The sequence below is a fragment of the Microtus ochrogaster genome, chromosome 15 (genome assembly GCF_000317375.1).
Source record: "Microtus ochrogaster isolate Prairie Vole_2 chromosome 15, MicOch1.0, whole genome shotgun sequence".
Classification (NCBI taxonomy): Eukaryota; Metazoa; Chordata; class Mammalia; order Rodentia; family Cricetidae; genus Microtus; species Microtus ochrogaster.
The window spans coordinates 4,435,179-4,452,950 of record NC_022017.1 but is presented as its reverse complement, the minus strand read 5'-3'; the positions used below and the strand labels follow the sequence as shown (position 1 = coordinate 4,452,950).

Sequence of the window (17,772 nt, the reverse complement as noted above, 5' to 3'; positions counted from 1 at the left end):
TCCTGTTCTGTTTTCTCCGCCTACCTAAGGGTTGGCCTATGAAATGGGCCTAGGCAGTTTCTTTATTAATAAGAAATCATTCCCACATCACAACTCTAAATAACCTTTGTGCTTAATGTTTAAGATATAATTGTAAGAGCTGTTTTCAGAGATTATTTATTTCATGTGTGTGGGTGTTTTGCCTGCATGTCTACATGTATGTCTGTGCATTGTGTGTGGCTACTGTGCATGGAGATCAGAAGAAAATTGGATCCACTGAACTGGAGTTACAGACTTGTGAGTTGGCACGTGGATGCTGAGAATGGAACCTGGGTCCCCTGCAAGAGCAACGTCTCTCCAGCCCCTGCTCTTAGGAGTTTAGATCCTGTGTCCTGTTCTTGGTGTACTTTGCCAGAGGACCGTCAACACGCTGCTGCAGCAGTGCCTCTTCCTCCTGACTACTTGTGTGGTTTATTCCTAAGTGCAGCAAATGCAGTTAATGCTTACAGTGCAAAGGAAATCTATCTTAGAATGCCTTAGATGTTGATCTTTGGAGAAATTAGCCATCCCAAATAAAACAATAAAATGAGAAAGGACATTCAGGGTGTGTTAGCATCACCCTGTTAAGCTGAAAAATGATACTCAGCTTCGATGGCTTCTGGGAGAGAAATCCAAAGTCAGCTTTGTCCAGGGAATGAACTACAGAAGTGATTTCCTTATAAGAGATCAAGATGAATCCTGTGCCGTTGAACCCGTCACATTCTGTTAGGAGGGCTGCTGTGTTCTGACCAGTAGGAATCTTGGCTGGAGTAACTGGGTCTGTTCCCTTTGACACCAGTGTCTGGTCCAGCATTTTCATGTAGGGACAGTTGGGTGGCCCGGTGTTCTTGGACCTGAAGCTGTGACTTCTACTGTGTGGTTCTTAGTCATACAGATGGTGTGAGCCTCCCATCATCAGCGGGATGATGCCTGACGTTGGCAGCTTTGCTCTCACATTTCCTATCACAGGTAAAAATACCTAGGGAGGTAAAGAACCAAGTGAGAGCACTAGCTTTGCTACTATTCTGTCATTGAGAAATACCTTATTTCATTGTGACTGCTTACTTATTTTCCAAGGCAGTGATGAATCATATTTCTTCTAATATAAGGACCCTTTTAAAAATATTTTAATTTGGGGGCTGGAGAGTCAGTGGTTCAGAGCACTGACTGCTTTTCTAGAGGTCCTGAGTTCAATTCCCAGTAACCACATGGTAGCTCACAACCATCTATAGTGAGATCTGGTGCCCTCTTTTGGCCTAAAGGTGTACATGCAGATAGAGCACTCATAATACATAAATAAATAAAATGTAAAAAAATACTTTAATTTGTCTCTTTTGTAAGATAGTGTAAAAATTTCAATAAGATATGGAATTCTTGATTTGAGTGGACTTAGGGAATACTAAAATAGTATGAAATAAATATACATGCTACATAAAAGTATCCTATTTCAGAACCCAAAGTAAGTAAGTTGGTATTATGCTTTTAAAAGTAATAGCCCAAACTGGACTTGGTAGGTAGTATACTCCATAATCCTAGTATGGAGGAGACTGAGCATTAGTTAGTGCTCATAGGTACAGAAATTTGAGACAAAAATGTACCCTACTGTTGAGCTGGTGTTTCTTGAAACATTCTTAATTAGTGCTGTATGTGTTTAGATTGTTTTTTTAATATATGATTACTTCTTTGTTTCTTTTGGTGATTCTAGGGATTGAAGTAGGATTGGACTAAGAGACCTCACACATCCCAGACAAGTGCTTGGCCATTGAGCAATTCCCTCTGCTCAGTTTTCTTATTGTTGACAAAATGACCCATAAAATCTCTGAGTGGTATAATTGTAACAGGACAGCAAGCTCAACTGTGACAGTCATGTCTTACTATGGGTTCTCACCATCAGTGTGGCTTCTTCTGAGTTGATGCTGTGGAAATGCAGCCTCCCTCTTTCATCTAGAGGAGAGCTTCTATATCTTTGTCCAAATCTGTTCTGTTTGCGTAAAGTGACTGACACAGGGGCTTCAGGTCATGTCTTTCTGTATTAATACCCCTGAGTTCAGCCAGGAGCGATGGAACTCTCCTGGCAGCACTTCCTGTGGTCTGAGCACAGCATGACATCCTGGGGAAGCATAGATGGAAACACAAGAGTCCTTCACACAGTCCAGGGTACAAAGGCAGCGTCTGAAAGAAGCGGGAGGTGCCTGTTGCTGACGCAGGCTTCATGCTGATGCTGTCCAAGCCATTCTGAAGGATAAATAGCCGTTTACTCTGTGCAAAAGAAAATGACAGATAATGTGAAAAATGCAAAAGCAGATAATGTGAAATACAGGACTGAAATTATATCTCCTGCCCCTCTTACTACATAGAGCTGGTGTTTGCAAAGGGTTTGCAGGCCCAGAGAATTTACTTTTGAGATTTGTTTGGGAATGCAAAGAATGGCTTAGAAAACACAGAAAAATGTGAGAAATAGGTAGATATTAGCTATAATAATTATAGTAGTTTGTATGGCACACATGCCTGTTGGCAGACTAAATAAGAGAGCAAGTTCAGCTCTCCACCATTGTGCTTCTGAGAGTCTATTTTGTGTGCTGTGCAGCTGGTGTTGCTGCTCACCAGGACACGCAGGTTCTGTTGAAATACTGGCGTTCACACAGCTGGGAGATAGCCTGGAGCATACGCTACCTCCCACTTCACCTCTCTGGATTAGAGATTTGAACGATAGAAGGGTACACATACCAAAGGAAACCAGCCAACACTTTTATCACTTGGACTTTATATATAGAAAGACTTTCTGATGCAATAAAAGGCACATAAGTTTTTTTTTTTTTTTGTGGTGGTAGGAAAGCAGTATAAATTTGCCTCTTGGCAATTTGTATCTCATATCCCTAATATATGAAAAAAATTAGGGAAAATAAAACTGGAAGTTGGTGGGGAAGATGAACAAATGACTTGAAGGTTTATTTTACCTCAGTGGGTTAAAGGCACTTGCTGCCCAGCCTGATGACTTGAGTTCACTTCCTGAGATTCACATGGTGGAAAGAATGGACAGGTTCTGATCTCTACATGATTACTTAGAAAAGAAAACATTTGACAGGACTTGCAGTTTCGGGGGATGAGTCCCCCACCCCCATGGCGTTGGAGCAGAAGTTGAGGGCTCACATCTTGAGGTAAAACCCCAAGACAGAGAGCTAACTGGGAATGGCATGGGCTTTTGAAACATGAATAAAGCCATGCTCAGCAGGCGTGCAGCCTGAGAACTGGCCTGAACAGCGTTTGATTACAGTGCTTTCTTCACGTAAACGCTCCCAGTCTAAAGACCAGACAACTAGAAACAGGTACTGAACTCAAGTTAGAAGATTTGTTACAATCGATATAACAATTTTGAAGTAGCTGTTTATATAGCATAATATAGATTCAGTGAGTGAATAAAATATTGGGGGCATTGTTAAAAGGAAGTTACAAATGGAAAGGGTGACATTAGAAGGAATTTTTTGGGCTGAATGAAATCAGAGTATAGGGACTCATTTTTAATGCACATATAGATAGAAATAGATATGGACATGTGCGCAGATACTTGTGTTTGTGTTCCATCGACCCAAGAGCCGCTAGTTCAGGATCCTGGTTCCTGAATGCTGCATATCTGCCATTGACAGGAGCTCCTGAGAGAGCTGTGCAGGACCAGGCCTGGACAGGGAAGGTACTAGGTGACACGCTGTGTCAGGAAACCATAACTACCAAAATGAAAAGTATCCAAGAGCCAGGATGCCAGTAATTTGCCAACAAACGCTGACACCAGGAGAGTCCCAGAGTAGATGGGGAACCAGTGAATGTGTTGATTCCCTAAGTAATAAATATCTCACCCAGGGTCATGATGCAGTTAAGACTCATCAGTGGTCAGGCCTTAATCCCAGCACTTGCGAGGCAGAGACAGGTGGATTTTTGTTCAAGGTCAGCCTGGCCTACAGAGCAAGTAGAGTGTGTGTTGGGGAAGAAACAAACAGACAAAAACAAAGAAGACGAACCATGTGGATTAATTTAACAGACAACATTTAACTGAATATTCGAAGGTACTGTCACCAATAATAGACAGGTATATCTTGATACCATGGTTTTAGAATGGCGCATTCTTTGTGGTGTCCCTGTCAGAGTGTATACCTGGATCTAATAAGAACATATCAAAGCTGCAAACATTTGGGGACGTTTTATAAAAATAGGCTGTGCGACACTGTCATAACAATAAAAGACAGGAAGACTAAGACACTGTCCCAGATTATAAGAGGCTAAAGGATCAGGGTATCCAAAAGGAATATGTGTCTAGATCAGGAAAAGCTGGTGAGAAACTATGGCATTATTGGAACAGCTAGGTTGTGAGTCAGACAGCAGGATGGGCGCATCAATGTTAAAGTTACAGATTTTAAAAAACAAAACAAAAAACCCAAGGTCTCACTGTGTAGCCCTGCCTGACTTCTAGTTTACTTCTAATTTAAGATCCATTTGCTGCTGCCTCCTGAGTGCTGGAATTTAAAGGTTTCCTAGAGCACACCTGGCTACACTTCCAGATTTTGATAACTGAACAGTGGCTATGTAAGAGAAAAATTATTATTCTAAGGAAGTATTAAGTATTATAAGAAGTGGATATTTGTTGATTTCACCCCTTTGCTTGGAGCTAATGCTAAGGAGATAATTAGATGTGTTCTAAAGTGAAATGTTGAATTATTCTTATTGTGGACAGTAGTAAGAAAAATAGAAACAACCTAACATTTGATATTAAAGGGTTGCCGAAGTTGTAACCTGTTAACTCCAGGAAGTGCTGTGGAGCCCTTTAAAGTCAGGATGCGGAGCCATTTATTTGTGTCAGTCAGGGTTGTTTTGGTTGCAAGAGCAGCTGCCAACTCAGGTTCCCTTAAATAGCTGGTACAGGTCACAGAAGGAAATGGCAGAGAATTCTAGGGATCTGACTTGAAGTTCAGACTCTCCTTTCTGGGTCATTGTCCTTAGCTCCCATCAGTCCTGGGACCTACACTTTCTGACTCTGAGTTAGATTTCCTCAGACATGGGTATGACTGGACGAGCTCATCTGAGGTCACACTGAAGAGCAGAGAAGCCAGGCGGTGGTGGTGGGGCACCCTTTAATCCCAGCACTTAAGAGTCAGAGGCAGGCGGATCTCTGTGAAATCGAGGCCAGCCTGGTCTACAGGAACTGGTTCCAGGACAGGCTCCAAAGCTACAGAGAAGCCTGAGAGGATGTGTCTGGAGCCGTTCCTGGGCAGGAGAAACTGTCAAGTGGGGAAACCTTGGGTTTGCTCCACCTCAGCAGGATCTGTAAGAGCATCTTTATTTCCCTTCAGTCCTTGTGTGTGAGGGGGCCGTATACATGTTTGTATACACATGTTTGTGTTGGTGTGAGTGGGTGTGTGCTTGTGTGTGTGTACGTATGCAGGCCAGAGGTCCAAGTTGAATGCCTTGTAAAGAGACTCGTTTACAAAGCAGTGACAGAATGCATCATGCTGTGTGCAGAACAATCAGGGTTTTTTGTTGTTGTTGTTGTTGTTGCTTTTTATTTATTTACATATTTACTTATTTATTTTGTAGTGGGGTGAAGAAGCCAGAATTTTGTTTGGAATATGCTAATTTTGAGGTTCCTATGACAAGTGCAAGAGGCCAGAGCCATGTGCAGGCTGCAAAATGAGTAACATGTGCCCTTGTGACTTTTAGACCAGAATCATCCCTTCTGTCCCTGTGGCATAGACCTGAGGGAGTTCTTTTTGACAGCTAAGAGTACCCTAGGCTACTTTTGTTGGAAGTGCTCTAATTCAAAATTTTTCGTGTAGAACACTAATTATTTCCTTAGAATTAACTCCAGTCCACGTAGAGGCTGGACTCCCTCTGGGCACAGGTGCTTGCTGGACTCATGCCCCCTCTAGTCAGCCCTTTGCTGTTTCCCAAAGTTGTGCACTCAGTCTTCATTGTTCTCTATGAAACTGCCCTTGACTTCTTTTGTTTCTATCTTTGATTTTTATCTTAATTGATCTGAATCAAAAAATAAATAAAACCACCTAAACCTCCCCCTTGGCATTTTTAACAATAGTTCATTCCTCAGATGTTACCATCCAGCACAAGTGCAAATAAATCCATATGTTATTTTTTCAGATATCCACACAGAAGCGGTTCAGGCTGCTCTGGCAAAGCATAAAGAACAAAAAATGGCTTTGCCCATGCCCACCAAAAGGCGGTCCACATTTGTCCAGTCTCCTGCGGATGCTTGCACTCCTCCCGGTAGGTTTATCGGAACCTTTCTCTTTGACAGTTACTCTCTGGGTGTTTGGACATGTACCTTTTTCTCTCTGAGGTGGACCTGGAGCTCAGCACACATCATCCTGTGAACCTGTGCAGTGTTCTCTGTTGTCACTTTCTGCACAGCACAGAGCATAGCATTCCCAGACCTGTGCAAAGCACAGCTTCCTTCTGAATCCCAGCGTTGACTGGCCTGTGACGCCCACACTCATGTCACCAGCAGCACGGGCCAGGCCCTTCTGTGAGGACGATATGGCTGCTTTGTGTCACAGATATTATTAACCCGTCCTCAGTTGATGCTTCATCTTAGTTCAACAGCCAACATAGGAGTAGACGTGGAATAGAGTTTTGTTTCACTAAAAATTTTAGGAGGTCATTAATACAAATTTGAAATAGATCTGAAAAAATAAATATCCTTTAATATGTTTGTATCTTTAAAGTTTTCCTTTTTAACAGTGAGGTCTTTTTCCATTGTGAATTTAGGAGTTAGAACTTTAGAACCTAGGACCAACTAGACAGTTCTCAAATTTCTTTCCTGTTCAGAATGTTTCAACAAATTTATGAAAACCTTATTTTTTCTTAGATCAAATACCAGATAATATTCTTTAATGGTTTGTTTATTTTATGTATATTAGTGTTTTGCTTACATGTATGTATGCACACTGTGTATGTGCCTTGTGCTCTTGGAGGCCAGAAGAAGGTAACAGGTACCCTAGAACCAGAGTTACAAACTGTTGCAGGTGCTGGGAACTAAACCTGGGTCCTGTAAGAGCAGCAAGTGCTCTTAGCCCTCCCCTCAACACCATGGATTTGGATAGCCTCCCTGGAGGGCTGCACTGTGTGGTTGGTTTCTCGTTCACAGCTCCCACGCTGAGCTATGCTTATGGATTCAGGCTCACATCAACAGTTTTCTCCTAGGTTTTGACTAATTTCTCAGAGCACTTGGGTTTGCTGTGGGCTCATTAGCTGTGTGTGCTTTTTTTCCCTTCACATTTGTGGTGTCAATATGTTTGAAAGAGAAATAGCTCTGTGGCTTCAAGTGTTTCTCAAAATGTAACTGTAACACAGGATACCTCTAGCAGACTAACACAATGCGGCACTTTGTGTCCATAGTGGTGCACACTTCAGACCCACGCTTCAGAATCTTGGATGGGTTCCCTTCCACATTTGTATAGTGTTCAAGTTGGGTCCTCAGGCACAAAGGGGGCTCTCAGTCTCGAAGCCATCCATGTTGGCAGATCCCCTGCAGCATGGCTGAAGGTTCAGTTTCAGTAAATGGCAGAGGGTGGGGAACAACACAACATACAGTTCTTAGAAGCAGCCCTCTCCTGGCCCCTGTCAAGGCGGTGTGGGTCCAGAGTAAATGGCTACTCTCATGGCTGTGGGTTAAAAGTGAGAATGCCCCACAGGATCAGGGAGGGCCTTTTATCAACCCTTTCTTAAGCATCACTGCCAGAGGGGAGCTCAGTGGCCCTCGAAAGAAGTCACAGCTGTCCACTGCTGAATGGAACCATAGTCCATTCGCCATCGGCCCACTGCAAGCCTCTGAACTCTAAACATGCATTCTCTCTCTCTCTGTGGAACCTTCAAGATAAAGCATAATGTTCTTGACCACGTTACACATGTTAATAATTTCATAACAACGACACGGTTCTCTCTCCTAAGGCCCAAAATCAGCAGAGGGGGTGAATAGGCTTTTTCTCCATTTACCTTCTGTTTTAGAGGTTTCTGAGTAGGAATTGAAACACTTCCATATGCTATTAGGGACATCTATGTTGCAAGTAGGAAATTTTTCCCAAGAGGAGATGTTGAGGCTCCTCTCGAGCAGCCTCACACAGCCCCGGGAGGTAGACCCTGGTGTTTTCATCCAGCGATTCTGCACATACCAAGTACAAGTACTCTGCTCCAGAGAGGGCAGGCAGGAGGCCGTGTCATTAGGAATCTGCCAGCATCTTTCATGTTAGCAGTGGAGTTTGCCATTCTTGCTGGGTGGTGGTAGTCTAGGCCCAGCACTTGGCGGGGGTCAGGGGCAGGTTAATCTCTGAGTTCGAGACCACCTTGCTACAGAGAAAGTTTCAGGATGGCCAGGGTTACCAGAGAAACCCTGTCTCAAAAAACAAAACTAAAGAGCATCGGCTAATCTTGCCATGTTGCAGTTTAAGACACTGACAGCGTGTCCCAGGACCTGTGACCTCTAATTCAGATATCAGTTTTATATGGCTTATCTACTTTTGCTAGCCCCAAGTACCCAAGTTAAGAGGCTGTATTCTAGGAGTGGGAAGGAGGAAGAGAGATTACAGGATTGCTCATCACTCAGTGTTTTTGAAATCAGCTTCTGGCCAGTTATAAAAATGATCAAAAGGTGGGCAGCTGGAGAGGTGGCTCCATGGAGTTTGGATCATCCAGCCCCGTCATATCCACCCCAGCAGCGCATGGGTAGGATGCAGGTGGATCCTGGAGTTCACTGACCAGCCGGTCAGCTAGCTGAAAAATACTGTGGAAATGTATTGAGGAAGACTTCTGGTGTCAGCCTCTGGCCTCTCAGGCTCACCCTGCAAGGGCACCACTCCACGTACACTCCACCTCATGCGCACACACAAAAAACCAATTTACCCCACAGTGTGCCACATGAGCCCGTTTCACAATAGTTTAGCCTTTGCTCTTTGTACACTGAGCTGTCACTGCACACATCAGGTTTGAAGGTTCTTTCTCTTCATGAGCTGTGCTGTGTGGATCTCACTCTGGGACACTGACCACTCTGCTGCTTTCCCTTTGGGAGGTGTCCAGCCACCTGGATTCCCAACCTGATGAAAATTAGAGCTACCTGATCCAGAGGGCTTAAGGAGGAAACCCCAGAGATTTTTATTTCTCTTACGGCATCATTTAGTTCGGAAGCAGTGGTAAATGGTGTGGGAAATGATCTGTCTTCTTTCATGAATAGCTCTCAGGTAAAGATGTCAGCCAGCATACACTAACCTGCCGTGGGTTTGAAAGTCTAAGTTCTCTAAGTGTGTCATGAGTCCTAGTTTGAATGCTGTGCTCTTCCCCATCTTTTAGGCTGCTTGAATTACTATTGCCCAGTTCTCTAATGTGCTGAAATCATTTACTGATGTCATGCAGCAATGGCCTCAGCTTTCTCTGTGGAGGTTCTTGGTGTAGCACCATTGCCCATTCATATAGGAAAGCAATGCCAGCCACAGTAATTTATTTACTCGTTCCTGCTTCTGAGCTTTTTCTGTGGCGGTGGGAGCTTATTGTTTGCTCCTGCAAGAGTGGCCAGGTGACCAGATAAACTCCAGCACTGTGACCCCAGGGCTGGCTCTAGTGGAGGCATGTTTTGTGTAAATGTGTGGGGTCCTGAATAGGGGCTTGCTTGGCAGTGATAATTATCTCGGGGTGGAAGACAAGGGTAATTTCCTCTCCCTAGTTCTGTTTTCAAGCCTTTACACACTGTCAATCTCTTTCCCTATATGTCTATATATTGAAATGATGTCTTGGAACACATTTGGGATATTGTTAGTTTTCCATCTACCTCAAGGATGGTTTATAGAATTATTTTTTCTTATACTGTGCCAAGAACTTTCACATGACAAAGACTGCCCTGCCCAACTTGTGTTTCTCCTAAGTAGAAAGAGCAGATGTTCTATAGCCATGTGACATCCAACATTCACAGTCGCGGAGTGACTTGCTCATTGTAAAATAGTAGCGATCAGACTCAGTTTTGTTCCTGAGTGTCACAGGTAGGAAATCCCTTTACTTAACAGCTGCCCATGTATGCACAGTACTAGAATAGTATACATTAAATAGCCATTGCCTCTGGAGAGCTACAGACCAAAATACCTTCCAGTCAGTTAAATGTTACTTGAAAGGGAATACAGAGGCTGGGGATGAGGCTCAGCATACAGGAAGTCCTGGGTTCAATCCCTAGAACCACATGACAGGTTTGGTAGCACAAACCTATAATCCCACATGCAGAAGGTGCAGGATCCTCTTTAGTTACATTCTAAGTCTGAGGCCAGCTTGGGGTACATAGACCCTACCCACCCCCCAAATGAAAAAGATTGGTGAAAAAGAGAAGTCTTAAAGACTACCAGCTTGCAGAATTGCCCAAGGATTATAACTAACTTAAAACGACGCAGTTAACAGTGGCTAGACTCCAGCCCAGCGCTGGGTCTGGCTTGTTTGGCAGCGCCCTTTCATTGTCCACAGGCGGTAAGCTGTAGTCACGTGTGCTTGAGGAGCTCCTTCAGGAGCATTTGGTATTCCTTAGGCCAACGTAGAATACAGAACCACCATGCCATCAGGTTACATTTGTGTTCTTCAATAGCTTTTTGTAAAATTATGATTTGCTAATGAAAGCAATCTCATACTTAGTGCTATTTATACATTTCATGTACTGTTCATAGGGAAGTAGAGATAGAGGGCATGCGGGCACAGGACTGAACTAGGAAAATGAATTTAGGGGCTGGAGAGATGGCTCAGTAGTTAAGAGCACTGACTGCTCTTCCAGAGGACCTGAATTCAAGTTCTAGCACCCGCATGGCAGCTCACAACTGTCTAAGATCTGACACCCTCATGAGAACATACATGTAGCAAAACACCAATGCAAATAAAATAAAAATAAATTTAAAAAAAAGAAAGAAAAAAGGAAAATGAACTTATCCATAGATGGTGTCAAGGTCGATTGTCTTTGGGAGCTGGTAAAGAAGAGACACTTGAGGAGACATGAGCTGACTTCATATGCAGTTTGTACAAGGCCCTGGGTTTGGTCCCTGGAGCCCTTCCCACACAGAAGAATAAAAAGGAAGCAACAAGTAGGTTGAAGACGTCTAAGATCTGATTGTTGTGTCATAACTAGAGCCAAGTGCAGAACAGTTGATTAGTTCACTAGTTAGTATGGGCACCCTCGCGCGCGCGCGTGTGTGTGTGTGTGTGTGTGTGTGTGTGTGTGTGTGTTCGTTCACACCTTCTACCGTGTGGGCTTGGGGTTGAATTTGAGTTGTCAGGCTTGGTGACAAGCACCTTTACCCATTAAGTCATATAGCAGTTCCCAGAGTGAACTGATTCAAAAGGTCATTCCTTAAGCTACTTAACATATTTGCCTCTTCTTCTGGATTGTTTTGTGTTGAATATATGCTTTCCTGAAAACTCAGAGCACTAAGGGTTGTTAGATATTCAATCTAGTATTCAAATGGGCAGTAACCTAGGTGTCACGATGCAGGCCTGTAATTCCAGCACCTAGGAAGTAGAGGTGTGGGCATCAGAGGAGTTCAAGGTCCTTCTGATTTACTTAGCCAGTTAAGGCCAGTCTGGCCTGCATGAGTCCCTGTCTCAAAGAACCAAAACAAAACAACATAAATGGTATCTTGTCTCCCAGGGTATATATAGCATTTGTTTTCTAAGCAGACTTTCAATAGATGTGGGAAGTTCCTAGGAAAACTGTTTAATGATGTGTGTGTGTGTGTGTGTGTGTCTGGGAGTTTGAGGCCAGCCTGTGCTGCAACGTGAGTTCCAGGACAGTTAGGACTTCATAGAGAAACCCTGTCTTGAAAAATAAAAATAATAAAAATAAAAAAATAATAAAATTAAAAATTAAGCTGGGCAGTGGTGGCGCATGCCTTTAATCCCAGCACTCGGGAGGCAGAGGCAGGTGGATCTCTGGGAGTTCGAGGCCAGCCTGGTCTACAAGAGCTAGTTCCAGGACAGGAACCAAAGCTACAGAGAAACCCTGTCTCGAAAAACCAAAAAAAATTTTTAAAAATTCTCTTTAGTTTTCAGTCTCTCTAAGAGCTGCATAGCGAATGAATGTCCACGCTTATGGGCTTAGTGTCAGTTTAAATGGTTCAGAATTTGTAGCCTAAAATAGACTCAGCCCCTATCTTCAGAACGAACCTTTTTTAAAAAAGTAAAAATTGCATTTATTTGTTGATTTGTGTGTGGAAGGTATGTGTTGAGGTCTGAGAACAGCCTGCAGGAGCCAGTTCTCTCCTTGCTCCATGTGAGTCCAGGGAGTCAAACACTCAGCTTGTCTGGTGAGCAGCAAGCACCTTGAAACTCTGAGCTCTCTGGATGCCCAGAACTAACCAGCCTTCCCTATGCTGTACACTGCCTCCTCCTAGACCCCCTTCTTATTCTGTAAAGATTCGTCTTCTCAAGTTTTAAATCTCCCCTTGCCTATGTAAAAGCCATCTCTCCTCAAAGTATTCTTGTACATGCTGAAGTTGCCGGTCATCCAGGCAGGAGAAACGACTTTTCTGTGTGGCAGAGCCCCATCCACTTTCTCCTCCGCCAGATCAAGCCTTAACTGTTCCATTGGCAAGTTTGTTCCTCTGTTCTCGGAAGCACTTGCTCTTCCATGCCCAGTTGAGGTGACGTGTTATTCTGAGTGGTTGTAGGGTTGTGGGTGTCACCTGTAGCCTCGGGATTGTTGTTACTCTCTTGTCTAAGCCAGTGTCTAGACCTAAGCTTGTTATATTGCTGTATGGCAGAATGTGTTTTCCTTTGTTGTTCTTTTTTTAAAAAGATTGTTTATTTTGTGCACCTGAAGGTTTTACCTGTATGTATATGTATACACCATGTGATCTTCTTGAACTGGAGTTACAGACAGTTGTGAGCTGCCATGTGGGTGCTGGGAACTGAACCAGGGTCCTCTGGAAGAACAGTCAGTGCTCTCAACTGCCGAACCATCTCCAGCTCTGATAGTAACTATTCTCCAGGAACTGGTCAGCTCATATTGCTGTTCCTCAGTGTGTGTCGTTGACTTTCAGGTGTCAGGTGCTTTAGGTGTCATTGTCATCCTTATAAGTCTTTTAAAATTAGTTTTTTTAACCAGGTGGTGGTGTACACCTTTAATCTCAGCATCAGGAGGCAGAGACAGGCAGATCTCTGTGAGTTTGAGGCCAGCCTGGTCTACAAGAGCTAGTTCCAGGACAGCCAGGGCTACAGCAGAGAAACCCTGTCTCGAAAAAACAAACCAAAACCCAAAAAACCCAAATAGAGCAGTGGTTCTCAACTTTCTCATTGCTACAACTATTTAATACAGTTCTTTATGTCGTGGTGACCCCCAACCATAAAATTCTTTCGTTGCTACTTCATAACTATAATTTTGCTAACTGTTATGAATCATAATTGAGTCTGATATTCACTACTGGGGTTGTGACCCCATGTGAAAACCACTGAAATAAATGATAGGCTTCTGGTGAACAGTATCAAATGGTGCTGTGTTAAATCACAGCACAAAGAGAAGGCCAGGCTTTAAAGATTGTTTTCTAGCCTGGGGGTATAATTCAGCAGTAGTGTGTTGGCCTAGCATGAATGAAGTCTTAGGTTCAGCCCCTAGAACCAAACAACAGCAACAAAACGTTTTGAGCTCTGGGTAGTGACTCATGACTGTAATCCCAGCGCTCAGGAGGCAAAATGGCTGATTGTTACGAGTTAAAGGCCAAGCTTTCCAGGACTACAAATCAAGACCCTGTCTCAAAAACCTCAGTCAAACAAAATGGTTTTAGCAGATAATGACTGTACGCCAAGCCTGACGACCTGAATTCCATACCCAGGACCCATAACTGAAGGAGAGGACTAACTCCTGCACATTGTTCTCCATGGTACACTCTCCAACAAATACATACATTTTAAAAAAACTTCCCCAACTCCCCCCCTTTTTTTTAAATCTTGCCAAAAATTTTTTTTACAAATATTCCTAGTAGACATTTTTTTACACTACAAAATAATAATATTTAAAAGAGCCCTTTCTCTTTCTCTCTTTTTTGTGAAGTTGTAGGCTCAGGCAAGTGTGGAGGCCCACTGCCTATGGACCCACCCCCAAGAGACAGGCTTGGGGAGACTCTAGTACAGATCCAGCTGCAGCTGCATAGCAAAGCTTGGCTCAAAAAGGAGAAAAGAAAGAAAGTGCAGCCATCCCAGAGCAGCACTAAGCATTGCACATCCCTGGGAGTTAATTCCCCGTGAATGTGACCTGCAGCAGCCATGCCCTTGGGTGCTGTGACCCTCAGAGCAGATGGTTTTCTTTTTTTCTACCAACCTTCAGGGGTCTGTTCTCTTGGTTCTCATTTATTATTTTTATTTTATGTGTATGGGTGTTTTGTCTGCATGTATATCTATGCATTCACAGAAGCCAGAGAAGGGCACTGAAGTCCCGGGAATGGGAGTTACCAGCATTTGTAAGCTACCAGATTGGTACTGGGATCAAACCTGGTTCCGCTGGAGGAATTGAGAACAAGTGGCTCTTGACTGCTGAGCCCTTTCTCTGTTCCCTGCTTTCATCCTAAAGGAACAGGCTGTTTAAGTTATTCTGTCTTTAAAAAGAAAAGATTTATGTTTTTTACCTTGGGTATGCTGTTGTGTTGATGCCCAGGGGTCAGATAGTGCAGTCTCCCTTGGAGTTGGAGTTGCAGGTGTTTGTAACCCACTTGACAAGGCTGCTGTGGTCTGAGCTCAGGTCCTCTGACACAGAAGTAAGTGCTCTTGACTGAGCCATGTCTTAGTGCCTCATTTAAGCTGTTACTAAGGGAAAATATCAGACACTGTGGCAGAGGAGAGACAAAGACACCTTTTCATCAGTCCTCTAGGGCCTGAGAGGGCCGTGTGCTGGCCCACAGTGGCCTCAGGTAGGCATATTTCCTCTCATGTCCTTAGGCTCCCCGATTGTGCCCTCACCTTTTTCGGTTTCTTTGTGTGCTTCAGCTGGGTTCTGTTGTGTTAATTTCTTCAAATATGCCTTGTTTTCTGTACCTACTGTCCTTTCTCACTTGCTATACCTGATGTTATTGCTGTGCCTCTCGGCCAATCTCTGCTTCCCCTGCAGGGTAAAGGAGGATGAGCTCCACAAGGCTCCAAGCCCTCCTCACCCAGCATCTCATTCTCCCTCACGGGTACAGTGCTCATGAAGCAAGATTAATAAAAACTTAGAGACAGAAATTGGGGTTCAACCTGAAGGTCAGAAAAGCAAAACAGCCAGCCACTGACTCTTACCTGATCTCAGTCCGAAATGGCAATTCTGTCTCCAGGAATCTCAGAATGAGACTGTAACTGAAAGCTGCCTCCTCTCGTTTTCTAGTGTCTTAAAAGGCATGTAGTGGCCGGTTTTTATGGCAACTAGTGTGGCTCCTGGGATTAAAGGTGTGTGTTACCACTGCCTGGTCGGTAAGGCTGACCAGTGGGGCTGCTTTACTCTCTTATCTTCAGGCAGTCTTTGTTTGTTTGTTTTTTCGAGACAAGATTTCTCTGTAGCTTTGGAGCCTGTCCTGCAACTAGCTCTTGTAGACCAGCCTGGCCTCGAACTCACACAGATTCACCTGCCTCTGCCTCCTAAGTGCTGGGATTAAAGGCGTGCGCCACTACTGCCCAGCCAGTCTCTTTATTAAAATACAAGAGAAACTCCACCACATGCTTAGGCATATTTACTTGTTGAATGGGTGAGGCTTCACAATGAATCATTTAACCTCGAGTTACAAGTAAACTTGTGAGTCCTCAGAGTTCACATGGAAGACAGACCCCAAAGCCATCCACATTTTGCCCTAGCCTAAGCTGTTCCATAGCTAATAGCCATTAAACACCCTGAGGAGGGCTGGCAGGCACAGCAGGTAATTGAATTGAAACACTACGCCTAATTACATAATTGATCAAATACAGAAACATAATGCAGTCAGTTTTCCACAAATCCAATAATGAAAATATGGGTTTTACTACCAATAAAAATTGATTGATTCTGGTTTTTGACTTACACAAATTAAAACGGCACAGTAAGGGCAGCTTATAAATCCAGAGGCCTTTGTGGGATTCTGAGATGTTACTCCAAAACACTAAATTCTCATGGTGAGGGTCACAAGTCTCACTGCCTCCCTGCCCCCCACTTTCTGCTTGATTACAGAATGTTTTCCTTTCAAGATAGAGTTGAAATTTTCAAGTATTTTCTAGAAATTATGAGGTACTGCTTTTGTAAGCACCATTGTCCTTGTGTTTTCCTTTCAAGATAGAGTTGAAATTTTCAAGTATTTTCTAGAAATTATGAGGTACTGCTTTTGTAAGCACCATTGTCCTTGTGTTTTCCTTTGACACCCTGTTATCTTGTGTACCTTTTCCCTGCAGGGAGCCTTCTTGCTGTATCACTGAATTCTCTGGGGTCTCCATCTGTCTGTCCCCCTATGCCTCCATCTTCTACCTCCTAATAACCTACTCCACGTAACACTGAGGCATTCAAAATCCAGTCCTCCTCCCAAAGTTCTTGACTTCTTCCATTGCTTACGGCACGTTATGTTCTTGTGTGGGGTTGTATGTTGCCAGTACCATACCGTAGGTCCTATCTCACAGGCATTCATATTTCTCAGCATCCCTAGGACCTGATATAGATTTCAGCATAGAGTACATTAAAACCATTACAGTTCTTGGACTGTGCGTCTCCTTTAATGTGAGGTAATGCATCACTGGTAGTCTGAACAAGAAGCAAAGATAGTGGCCATTGCTTTATTTGGGCTCTCTGGTTTATAGATCAGGTTTCTGAATTCTGGATTACCACGGTTTGGTTTGGTTTTCCTTTTCTTTTTTTTTTTTTTAAGCTCAAATTCCCATTGTGGAGTGTTAGTTGGTTTTTTTTTTTGTTTTTTTTTTTGTTTTTTTTTGGTTGTTGTTGTTTTTTCTGCCCTCTTGTTTATTTCTCTGGCTCTTTGAATCACTGCATGTCCTGGACCCATTGATTCATCTGAATTAGACAAAAAATTTCTGCAGAACTGAGCGTAACACTTTTTTTGGTCTACAGAGCTAGTGCCAGGACAGGCTCCAAAGCCACAGAGAAACCCTGTCTCGAAAAACCAAAAAAAAAAAAAAACAAAAATGACTGGGCAGTGGTGGTGCCTTTAATCCCAGCACTGGAGAAGCAGAGGCAGGTGGATCTCTGAGTTTGAGGTCAGCATGGTCTACAGAGTGAGAAATCTGTCTCAAACCCCCAAAAACTGAATGATACTGGGGCTCTGCTAGTTAGCTCATACAGCATGTGTGGGTTCCATTGTTAGTCCTGCAAAAGCAAGAGCAAAGTGAAGGAGTCCATTCAACCCACAGGTCACTAATTAGAGCCACCCAGTGTCATTTAGAAGTTTTCCCTGGGTCTGCACTTTGAGTTTTTAGCAAACTCTTCTAATTTAGGCCTGCTTCCTGAAGTTAGAACCCAGCTCAGTCAAGGGAATTCTCATGGCTCTGTCATGTTTGAAAACCTCAACTAACCCTGTAACCAGCCAGCTTGTCCAGTAGAGCAGGCAGTGCCTCCAGGCTAAGACAGTTTCTTGCCCCCACTTGAGATGTCATCACCCTGCTCTCTTCCTACTTTTCAGCAGAAGTAGTATCCATGTCTCCCATAGCCCTCTCCTTTTATTTTATTTTATTTTATTTTATTTTATTTTTTTGGATTTTCGAGACAGGGTTTCTCTGTAGCTTTTGTTTTTTTTTTTTTTTTTTTTT

At 43.4% G+C, this 17,772-nt stretch overlaps 1 protein-coding gene across 2 annotated transcripts in view; it reads left to right on the top strand.

Moving 5' to 3' along the window:
* The window catches only part of Dip2b (disco interacting protein 2 homolog B), a 197,576-nt gene that overhangs the window by 100,797 nt on the left and 79,007 nt on the right, over nt 1-17,772 (top strand). For both annotated transcript variants that reach the window (XM_013348681.2, XM_026782823.1), the window contains exon 4: nt 6,160-6,285. In XM_013348681.2, coding sequence (XP_013204135.2) covers nt 6,160-6,285 — 126 coding nt within the window. The remainder of the gene's footprint in view (nt 1-6,159; nt 6,286-17,772) is intronic.